The 11,937-nt window shown below is 47.5% G+C and overlaps 1 protein-coding gene across 1 annotated transcript; it reads right to left on the reverse strand.

The window, feature by feature from the left end:
• Positions 1-2,580: 2,580 nt before the first annotated feature.
• Positions 2,581-11,414, reverse strand: LOC135915646 (uncharacterized). Its single transcript, XM_065448775.2, has 3 exons — positions 11,235-11,414; positions 5,477-5,649; positions 2,581-4,209 (listed from the first exon to the last, which is right to left on the reverse strand). Exons 1-3 carry the CDS (start codon positions 11,277-11,279, stop codon positions 3,813-3,815), a joined length of 615 nt encoding a protein of 204 aa, XP_065304847.1. The 5' UTR covers positions 11,280-11,414; the 3' UTR covers positions 2,581-3,812.
• Between the last annotated feature and the right edge of the window lie 523 nt (positions 11,415-11,937).

An 11,937-nucleotide genomic window follows, 5' to 3' on the forward strand; every position in this document is an offset into this window, starting at 1 on the left:
AGAGAGAACCTCCTTAAATCGCAAATGATGAGCGTGCAACATGCCTGGCTGCTTTAGGCGCAACTAGGTGCAACTAAGAGATCAACACTTGCGCACGGTTCTTCAATATTAGCCACAGTCGCATCGCTACCGCTTTGCCGCCAGGTGCACGTGTCATCTGCATATGCGCTTTTTTAATAGCTGCTAATGACAAAATTATGCAATCACCAGCCCTGCGGCTTTGCCGAGGTTACTATGAGAGTTCATAAGAGTGACTAGTTGGGCTAGTTGGTACACGGCTATACTAGAGTGACTTGTGCTAGTTGGTACACGGCTATACTAGGAAAATGCCAGCAAACTTGAAAAGGGGAAAAATTGAGAGACATAGACAAAGCGACCAGCTACCTTCCTAGACCAGCCACTTTCCTGTCGCTTTGTCTATGCCTGCCTCTCGATTTTTCCCCCGTTTTTCAAGTTTGCTGGCATTTTCTTAGTATTACTTTGAGACTATACGCTCGGCATTTATGGTCGTTTTAGTACAAGTGAAATGTCGTTGCAGCTGGCCTATAACCTCTTGAGATTCAGTTTGCAGCTTCGTGTGCATCTGCTTTCATTTTTTTTCAAGATGAAAGCACTAAGGTTAAGCTAAAATATTCTGCTTTAACATAAAGTTAGACGCAGGCCACACTATCTGTCAAACGTTTAGTCGCTTGGTTGTTACCGTTTTTTGACGAAAATTTGTATTTTGGCGTGGGGGGTACCGCTGCGCCATCGCCAATGGCAAAAAAGAAAAAAAAGAACGCGTAATGCAGTTGAAATGCGATCAGACGGCGCAGAAATTCCGAACAAAAATTGAAGGCAAGGAACCGTCAGGTTATGTTAAACCTAGTATGAACGTCTTTGAGCAAACGAAAGGCGTTGCTGTACGAACAAACAAGAAAAGGGCTTTGCGTGCACTGAAACGGCGGCACTGATATGAGCATGACCTCGTACCACCTCACCGAGCGATTAGTTCGTGAGTTTCCTGAGAAACCGGTTGACGATAGACGAACTGACTGTGAAGAAAAGTATTCTGCGTCTGCAATTTTTAAGGTCTGAGGACTGGACAGCGGGCCGCAAGGGCACTCGCCGTAGCCGAGTGCTCTGGAAGAAGTTACACTACCATGGCGTTCCTTAAAGGGACGATAAAAAGAAAAATGATTTCTTCCGCATCAGTAAATTACCGTTCTACAACACCAAAAACACCACTCTTACAACGATAAGACGTTTGGTAAGCCAGAAAAAATGCAAGAACGAAATACGGGTGGCGACGCCTACTTAAGTTCCCGCACCAGGGGGCTGTGGCGTCTTGGATTTTGATGGCATCTTCTAGGGCCTGCTAATTATACACAGCGGTACAGATTGACTACATTGTGTTCTAAAGGGACCAAACATTAAACATAGCAAGTTTCGGGAACCTTTATTCAGCCAACGCGGCCCAAGTGCAAAAAACATACCTTGGAATCCCTGACGTCACGCTGACGTACAAGCGCTTGGGTTTCGGCGCGAAATTCAAATACTGATACTTGGACCTTCATTTTCTCATCTAGTAATCAAAGTATTTTTTTCAAATGACTGCCTGCAGGTTTCTCAAACGATGCTTCATTAGTCTAAACTGATTTATTGTTTCGCTTTAGTGTCGCTAGGACATCCGCCCATAACACGTTACGTCCCATAACATGGGACGTGTTTTCTTTTTCTTTTTTTCAACATGCAAAGTAATGTCGTCACATTTGTCGGCAATGAAACCGACGATCTCGTAATCGACACGGGACCGCCACAGCCATCGAGTCACTGAGGCTGCTACAAGAAAGCTTTAGAGGCTTTTTGAGTAATAGGAGCCACTCGCCGGTGTAGCTCAGCAGATATAGGGTGCGATCTTGTACGCGTTCCAAAATAGAACGGAGGTGGTCCGTTCTTTACGTCGCGAAATAGGCAGTCCGTTCCATTGCATTCGTCCGATAGCCGACGACACAGAATGATTGACAGCAGATATCACGTCACAATTGACGTCATGGAATCCGTCACGGTTCAAATTGACCAATCGTATGCGGCTCGGTGGAACGGACCGCCTCCGTTCTATTTTGGAACGCGTACAAAATCGCACCCATGATGTCCGGCTTCTAGCACGATGTATCGGGCTAGACTCGTGGCCTTACCGTCGTGGTTGAATTTCGACGGGGGCGAAATGAAAAAGCATTCTTTAAGTTAGATTTAGGTGCACTTAAAGACCCAAGGCGGACAAAAATAACCCAGCGCCCTCTACCATGCCTCCTATAGTAGCGTTCTCGCTTCAGGACGTTAAACCCCAATGATACAATCAATAGGTCAATCAATCAGTCAGTGACCAGCACTGACTGAATATTGTAAGCCTCAGGCTGGAACCAGCGTTTCAGAACTTGTCTTTGTTAGGTGTAAGGCTATGCCTTGCTTACTCGGCCGCTGTTGGTACGTAGCTCCGAGCCTTCATCTTGCTGCGAATTGTTCGTCTTGTACGGAACCTTTATTCGCTTACAAGGACGGTGGAAGGGATCCCAGGAAGAATGACGCAAAGCACGACACTTTGGATAGAACATGTGTGTTTATTTACAGAGAAATAAACTTAAAATGAATGCAAACACGTAGATAAATTACTTTCGATGAAGTATGACGATCCATACCGAACGTGCCGGCGCGTCTGCGGGTGTTGCTTTATGCAAGCCCAGGGTTTGCAGGACAACGTCAGCATTGCGATTGCTTAGAACCCGGAAACGCCGGCTGCTGGGTGAAGTTTGTATGCGTGGAATCGATGGTGGATGGAATAAGTGTCTTGACTAAGTTTATGTTGTATGACTAAAAACACCCCAAGCATCGCAGGGGGTTGCAGCATTTCACGCATGCAGTCTTCGCTGTCTGGGTTTACAGTCAGTCCTCTCGAAAGTGGCGCTGCTTCCTGATTTATGCGCGTGCAAATCCGTGCGATAAAACGCGCCGCTGTAGTTGTCCTATGCGTTACATTGGCCCAGTTGTTCAGCGCGAAAGCGTTCGCAAACAAGCGATGACGCATGTGACGTCACATTTATCCGTTCTTTGTAAAGCGAAACTCGCCTCGGAGTCAAGAGGCGGGCCATGTAGACAACACGTCTCCTTTTAACATGTATGGTACTTTCCAAATCAACCTGCTGAACATACGAGTCCTAATACGCTTTTGTTAGCATGTGTGCTGATTATATAGCTCAACTCTAGAAGCTAACACTCTGGATTGCTCTTTCATTCCTGTTTTCATGGAGCACGAGCTGTCCCAGTATTTCCCACCGTACTGAACTGCTAACTAACCCAGACGTTAGTTCTTTTATTGTAAGATATTGTGATAGTTAAAGTCGCTGCAGCTATCGTTAGCTCTTCTACGCTACATTGCACGTGCCATTGGAATTCTCGAGCAGAGGGGACCCAAGGTCATGTTGCTAGTTCGCGTGCCAGTACAAAAAAAAACTGCGTCAGCAAACTTCCACACTGAGGGCTACAAAAGGCTTCCAGCCAGTTTCGAGCAGACTTCACAGTTCCGCAGACTCACAGAAGAAAGCATCGCAGCAGTCAGACAATGACTCTTTCGGTCATCTGCGAAACGTTCGCTGTGCCTCGTTACGAGCCTTTCACCGACGGCGGAACACCACCACGTTGCTGTTTTGGAAACGATCAGGGAACACGTGACCCTGAGCTTAGAGCCAATCAGAAGAGGCAGCATGGCGGAATCCGCCGGCGGCGAAAATTGCACAGGGCGTCGCAGACGGCTCTCAGACGGCTCGGTAAGAGCATTAGGGATTCCTGGCGCGGGTTAGCCTCCCGGTACTCAGGCGTTCGCTCTTGGGGTTGACGCGGCGGTTGGCCTTGCTCGGTGGTCTTCGGGTGGTCGCCTCCGCCGGCGGCCTCCTGGACTTCCTCGTCTGAGTGCCGCGGCCCCTCTTCGAGGGCTTACGGGTGGGCGGTGGTGGGATTCCCTTCTTGTTGTCCACCTCGGGACAGTCCGGGCGGCGACCTCCGCGTCCCTGGATGCCGGGCTTCTTGGCAGGCGGGGTGTCTTCGGGGTCTGGAGGTGGGTTCTTGAATACGGGTGGCACTTCCTCGATGAACGGAGGCTGCAAGGGAGGCTGGTTCGGCGGCGGATACGCGGGAATCACTCGCACGAACACTACGGGAGGTTGCAGTTCGGGCCTGCGAGAAACGTTCGAATTGCTGTTTAATTCCCACGCTGCATCACCGAGACAAAAGAAGGCATATTATATAGTTCGGAGTGTCCCGTGCAGTGTGAAATAAAAGAAAAGGACATACGTATGAAATGCAAGTTTATCTAACGTAACGTCTCGCCAGAAGCCCAGTCTGAAGCCCTGTCTTCTGACCAGCTACTCAGCACTGGAATAAGAAGGAAGTGAAGAAAAGAAAAAAAAGCCTTAATGACGGCGTTGACAAGTTAATGCGGACAGCCGCGACGGTGATCAGCGCACCGTACTGAAAACAACTGAATACGTCCTTCTTCTGCAGTCCCTCTAGAGTTCACGTTGGTTACTGATCTGCGTAGTGTAAGGACTATCGTGTATTAATTTTTTGTGAGACTATTTTCCCTAGCGGTTACTTTTCTAACCAGACTTACCGTGGTCATATATTTTATAGGAAGCGTTTGTGTGGTCTTTGTTTATCGTGTTTAGATCCGTCATTCCTTGACGATTGTGCAGCGTGACATGCAAGCAGCTGATATTCGCTGGCTGCTGATGGAGTGTCACCGATCGCAAACTTACGCCATTCAGCTGCCAGAGGGTCGTGATGAACTGTGCCGGAATTATCAAAGGTGTTCCGCCTCCAATAGAAGATACTGTGTTGGGGCGCAGGCAGTCTGCATATTGTGATGCCGTTGAGTTTTGTCCGATACGTTCATCTAAAGGGCATCACGTCCGGTATATCCTTGCGTATGCTGCTTTTGAAGAAACATGTTCTGCATTCTACTCCTTTCGTTAGTGAATAAAGGCAGCGGGAAAGAAAAGAGCCTGAGCAGGTACAGTGTTTACATTATAACGCGCTACAGCGTTCTGCTGAAACTTGCTAACTTCAGACATAGTTGCGTCTACAAGATCGATACTGTTTCACGCCAAATAAACCTCAGTGGTTTGTGATGGGCTGTATAGATAAGTCTATACACGGTAGCACTTATAGGGAGGCAGACTTCGCGTTTCTTCACGACGTTACCACAGACGACTGCGCTTTGCTACAACTCCCCAATCTCTAAACACTTCGTGCGTTTGCGGAGCCGATGTCGCCTCTGACCACCTTGTCTCTGGGACCACATGTAATGTGACTGATGTATGGGCATGTTACCGGAGTCCACAGATCGGTGTGGTGACTTTGTTTTGTGCAAGAGGGATGAGACTAGGCATGGACTTTCTGCTAAAACTCCCTAGCAGAGTGTCTCCTGTCGCTAAGGTCTCACCTCACGCCTCCGAGCCCGTAGTGATAGATGACGTGTGGCTGTCCTGGACCCGCCACGGGCACCACAGGGGGTTGATACGGCGTCTGGTACACCACCTGAGTCTGGGGAACAACGCCAGCGTGGTGGACGAGCACGTAGGCTGGACACAGCACCACGAGCATGCTGAAAAGCAGCTGCAAAGAGAGAGAGAGAGACCATCGTGTCAGGAGGTTTGCGGGGGGGGATGATGCCACTCGTAGAGAATGATTCTGCGGGAGATAATGGTGCCACTCGCAAACAATAATTATATTATTTAGTCTAGTCAAATTCCTTGCGTATCAAGGGTTGTGCAGTAGGCGTGTCTATGTTGACTGGACGAGCTGCTTCCTAGCGCTACAATTAACTGGGCAACGACAAAATGGCGCAGATGAGCTGAGGCACGAACTCACAAGTGTTTCATTTTCGGTCAGAGTATGGCGCCTAAGTACCATACAGATATATAATTCTTCTCTTGTTCATTAGAATAATTGATGTGTAAATGTATATTTCAAACGACAGAAGAAAATTTCAGAGAAGCAAACCCGACAGGAGGATAAAATTACACAGTTTAAAACCACAACAGCTCATTTCACTTGCTCAAATGTGTGGTAAAGACGGTTATATTTTTTTTCTTTTTTGGCAAATAAAGTGAGGTGTTCTAGGCTTAATCTGGATCACTATATATATATTTGCGTTTGGATTGCCCTTCTCAACTTAGTTTTCTATTCCATGAAGTGTGTACAGAGGCCCCATGCTAACAGAAACTAAGACTGTTGCGAGTTGGCGCATCGGTGTCGTCTGTGTCACCTTGTCGTAAAACGTTCTTTTGCTACGCTACGAAACAGTACGTCTAGCCATGATGTTACGCCTCATCGCACCATTACTAGTACGAATGACATGGCCGCTATGAAGAGGAAGGGCTTATTCTGACTTTGCCTTTCCCTTCGCGTATCTTTCTTCCCTCTTTACCATGTGCAGGGCTGTCAACTTTGCATGACCATGGTTAGCCTCTCTGCCTTTCTTTATCTCTATCTGGCGATTACTCTCAGCAGCCTTATGCCCATGTCGGCGTTTATCGTTAGTTCATTGGTGCCCGTGAGACAACTGACGTGTTCTTTCTCTTCTCGTGTTTTAATTTTCTGTTCGTCTCGCTGGAGCGGAATCCTGGGTTATTTCTGCGCCCCGCTGGCTTATAAGTATTAAATTTCCCTCTTGGAAAGCAGTCGGGCGGAGTAATTACAGCCGCAAAGAGAGCTATACGCCACGGCGTTTTTAATTGTACACTGGCGACGTTGGGCATTAGGCACCACGCGAATTGACGCGGCCAACGCAAAGAGCGCAATACTGTTCCTCTCGGCGATTCGTGTCTGTAGTACGAAAGCGCTACATGAAAAAAAAAAGAAATAGTAATACTAATGGGCCAAAGAAAATACATCATAAGCACCAGGCTTACCGGTTTTTTCTCGCAACTTTCCCTGACTCGCTCCGGGCTGCTCGAATGTTTGTCTTTTCTTTTTCTTGCGGGTATCTTAGCGAAGACAACTTTCGTGGCGTCATGCCATGATTTACGGCCATCCGCGGTGGTGAGCGAACATCGGTTGCGTGCTTTACGGAATGTAATTAAACTGCACTAATAAACTGCGCACAACAGATGCCATATTGGCTTGGTTTGGTTTTCCGTTTTATGCCACATTGTTGTCTCCAATTTCGTCTTTATTCTGTTCTCCACCCTGCACCTTGACTTATTTCTTCGTCCTCTTTTAGCTGTGGGCTGCACGGTACCCTTCACTGAGAACGGACGGAAAGTCACCGTATGATTTATTTACGATATATCCCCAGAGTTTATGGGAATTACAATTGGGAGGGGGGGGATGGAGAGAGGTCACATACTTACTAATGCACCAGACAAAGTAGGACGACACGTGAGTGAGACATACTGCCCAACAAACACAATATAAGTGGAATTACTGCACCAAGCACTCTTTCTTGGCGATTGTATACATTGCTCGATCGGTCGTTTGATAGGGATTAGTCTTCGACGTTCCATGGCTATTGGGGTGTGAGTGACGCCACACTTCTGGGTGACTTCGGAATAAGTTATGCTGACTTGCATATTTTATCCCGCGGACGTACGTCAGTACCACAGTGTCTTTTGCTTTCCAACCTGACATAAAATTTGACCCCAGTTCGGTCGTTACTACAAAGAATTAGCCGTATATCATCAACTGCGCACTTCAATTAGAATGTCCTGCCTGCTTGAAAGAATTTTTCTAAACAGCACTTGGACAAACCATCTACAATCAAAGTTATTCACTAATCTACTTCATTAGTGTATTGTTGGTTGTGTTCTACCGAACGGGGTTCTTCCTAGGGAACGTATAGAAAAATGTATACGACGAAATATTCAAGGCCGCATACATAAAATGTTACCTAGGGACATCTCATGAATAGCATTGTGAATCATGCCTAACCTTTTGATATAGAGAGTGAGAGGACGTTGGGGGCACCTTTGACCTATGCCATAGTCCGCATAGACACAACAAAAGCACGACTATAAGCTTTTTGAAGCAAGTTTCCTTAATTTCACTAGCATACGTCGGGAGACATCGCTGGTACGAAATATAGAAGCTTTCCTAGCAAGTATTGTTTTTCATTATTTTTATTTCAATCGACAAATTGTACGAAGCAGCTTTTATGTTGAATTCGACTCTGCGTTCATATTCAGATGCAACGAGCATATCGTAACGCCTAAAGCAGTACGTAGACGATTCGCGATAGACTGTAGACGCTATATAGAAGGCATCGCCGATCGCGAATGGGATAACAACAGCCATGGAGAAAATTTCCACGACTCCCGTGCCAAGTGAGAACGGCTATAGGCATCGGCGTTTGGTTCTGCTTTGCATATCATAACGGCGGCGGCCTTCTGCCTGACTTGACTATCAGCAAAGAGCTTTCCGCTTTAGTCGAACTACTCTGCAGTCGAACTACGTAAAAGTTATTTTTCTGAAGATCATCTTCGAGGTAGATAGACTCGTCGCCTATCTTTCGATCTCTATCTTTCTCTCTCTCATTTATTTATATGGCAGATATCGAACACATCGGCAGAAGTGGACGGGCAACCTCGTGTGACCTGCGCGGATCGATGACGGCACGATGGCTACAGCCGTTGCCTTCACACACGTCCGTGGCCTCCGACGTGAATTAAGCAGATAGGCGCGAGATGCTGGCACGGCACGTTGCTAAGGATCGCGGTTCATATTGATCACTGTGCCCTGCAATCCGACATCGGGTGTGAATGGGACGCGCACGCGCATACACCTTTGACCGGCTACGCAAGATATTCCAAATATATGGTTCACGGCCAATGGCAGGATGGCTTTTCGTTCACGTCGAAATGTGCCCCTCAGACTCGGATCCCATGGATGAGGCACCGACGACATACCAGGAAATAACAAACTATTACAAGCAAAAAAGGCGAATCTACGTCCGCCTCCAAACGCAAGCCTCACGCGAGCGCAAGCCTCGATCCTGCGTCGAATCCAAACTAAATCGTTCCCAAGCCCACATTGGCTAGCCATAATTACCAACGGGCAATGGAACCCAATATGCCAAAACTGCAGAAATCAAGCATTGGCTACCCAAAATCACATTCTTTGGGGGTGCGAGGGCTTACCCCATCCCAGGTCGCTCCTGCCAGCTCCCACACAACAGACGTGGGAAGAGCTGCTCAGAACGCCGGATGAAAAAGTACAAAAAGCCCTCGTTCCCTGGGCCGAAAGGGTCGCTCCTCGTGAGGGGCCATTCTAGGACTCGGGCCTGCCAGATCATAACTGAGCAGAGTCTCAATAAAGTTGTTACCACCACCACCGTTCACTTCGAGCAGATGGGTACCCTAAATATTGGCCACGTTGCCGAACGATTTGGTCATCAACTTTGTGCACGTCGATATGTAGCTGTTCTTTCTCGATAAATTGTTTTCTTGATTGTCTGCTTCAAGAGCGTAGCTTTAACCTCACGAGATAGAAGATAAAGAATCGTTTGAGGTATGGAATTTGCGAAGGAGTGTAGCTTTAAGCTCACAAGATAGAAGATAAAGTATCGTTTGAGGGATGGGATCTGCGAAGGCCAAATGCCGCATTTGTAGAAACACCCCTCCACCATCTCCTATGTGTAATTATAAGCTCAGCCACGAGCGCTGTGGAAAAATACAGCCAGGTCATTCGAAGGGTACTTCATTTCATTTACGTCAATTTATATTCCTGTACGGCCAGCAGTGGCGGGAGTTAATTTGATATTTTTTGTTGCTTTGCGACTTTCGCCTATCTATGTGTAGACAGGGTTAATACATCCTGCTTCGCATTTAAGATTATTTTCCTTGTTTTGTGGTCATAGCTGGGAATGTACTACCCAGGCCCTTAAGGAGAAAGTTGCCGGACCAAACGGGCACCAAGTAGCCATGAAACTCGCATGCGTCTTCAAAGACGTAACAGCTCATTGAATGATAATTTTTTTCCGTCAAATCGATCCAGAATCTACGGCACTCTCTTAATATTGTGGGTTTCCCTCTGTGGGAATAAAAAAATAACAGAAAGGTTATTAAGGAGCTTGAAAATTTATAGAAATTTAAATTTAAATTTAAGGGCAATCTTTTCAGACGCACCGCTATTTTCCACAGTCATCGCCGATGTTTCTATGTTATCTCATCGAGTTATCCTTTCGATAGCTCGTTCGGTGAGGAAGAGCGGCTTTTGCTTGCTCACGTGAGGTAGGAGGTATAACTTACAAACTGAAGCTCAAGATCGGGAGCAATCAACAAAGCGCATTACATTGGTGCCTGTCTTGACAGGGTTACACATCACAAGCCCGCGAAACATTAAGGGAAGCGACGAGAATGTTTTTCTTTGCTCTTAATTGTGTTTTCTGCAGTGCAAAGCCAGCTTACTCCATTATTCCGAAGAGTATAAGGCTGCAGTATGCCGCATGATGAAAGTCACTTGCCATCAAGCTTCATTTATGTGCCCATTGTTTGCTTGCATTAAAACCGATTGTAAGTGACAACGCCCCTTTCTCATAAGTAAGGAGTTTCTGATCGGCTTTTGTATCGTATTCACGCACAATACCTACCCGAGCCGGGTGTTATTTGATATCATTAAACGATGCCTCCACCAAACCCAAGTAAAGAAAATACCTTTAGGAAACGTTACATGCCTTGGCTGCGCGTAAGAGCGTCTCGCGTCCCTGATGCGATTTAATATTTTAGGGTAAGGGTCATATTATTAGATTTCGCATTGAAGTTGATCAATATCTTACTGTCAGCGCTGCCGAAAAATAAACATCCCGAACTTTAGGTGCGACAGCGTGCTTTGCTAACTGCTTGTAGATATTTGACTAGTAGTAAAGAGAAAAGCTAATCTGCTTTCAAGTCCACTAGCTGACGCTTTCTTTTTTTCGTTTCAGAAGTTTGCCTTTAGGCCCCAGCTGACCTAGTTCTTGCTCTGAATGCTTGAAGCATTCTGCTAAACTGAAGCTGAATACCTGTGAACGAGTCCGCATAGGGCTCGAACTTCTGCTGCACTATTCACTCTCTGCATATCGATCACGTGTGCACTTTCACAATAGACTCCTATCTCCCTAGGAGTAGGAGTACCCTGTCAAATATGGCATCGGACAACTCGCGCCCTTCCGAGGCAATCCTGGTACATTGCCGGCGAACAGGTCGTCCAGGATCAACACTTACCATCGTGGAAGCAGCCGCGGTCGTCGGTTTCCAACACGTGATCATGGTGAGACGAATAATATAAATAGTCCGAGTGCGCACGACCACCACACAGGTGAAGAACTTTGCGGAGAGCGAACGTCTTCGTCCGCGCGAGCAGAGGAGCTGAGTGAGTGTGCCTGTCCCCCTCTACCGCCGCGGGGCCTTTTATTGTGAAGGTCTCCGTGGGCTGCGTTGGGCTTCGCCGCAACACGTTGCTGCCCCGTAACGCAGTTTGGTCCTGCGCGAACGTCATCGCCACCTTCACTACCCTCCCCGCTGCCCTTCTCCTAACTTACTTCCTCCTTTCACCCCCTTTCCCCGCGTAGCGCTGGCGCCGGCGTCGTTGCCCAGCGTCTTCTCAGTCACTAGATGAGAAGGGAGTTTAAAAAAACGCTCTCTTTCTTGACGCTGCGGAGAAGGTAGTGCCGTAATAACTCCCTTTCTTGCGCTGCGTGCACCCTCCGCTGGTTCCCTCTGGTGGGAGTGCGTGAACTCCCTTTCTTTACGCGTCGCCTCTCCGCTTGCCGCCGAGTCACACTTCGGCGTCTTCGCGTTTGCTGTTTCTTCTCTTTCGGCGCGTCGCGCTTGCCCGCGGAGACTCCGGAAAACACAGAGAAACGCGTCGGCCACCCGCTGGCCTTCGAATTTCGCGACGACATGCCGCGCCGGGGTGACACGAGAG

This window comes from Dermacentor albipictus, chromosome 8 (genome assembly GCF_038994185.2).
Source record: "Dermacentor albipictus isolate Rhodes 1998 colony chromosome 8, USDA_Dalb.pri_finalv2, whole genome shotgun sequence".
Classification (NCBI taxonomy): Eukaryota; Metazoa; Arthropoda; class Arachnida; order Ixodida; family Ixodidae; genus Dermacentor; species Dermacentor albipictus.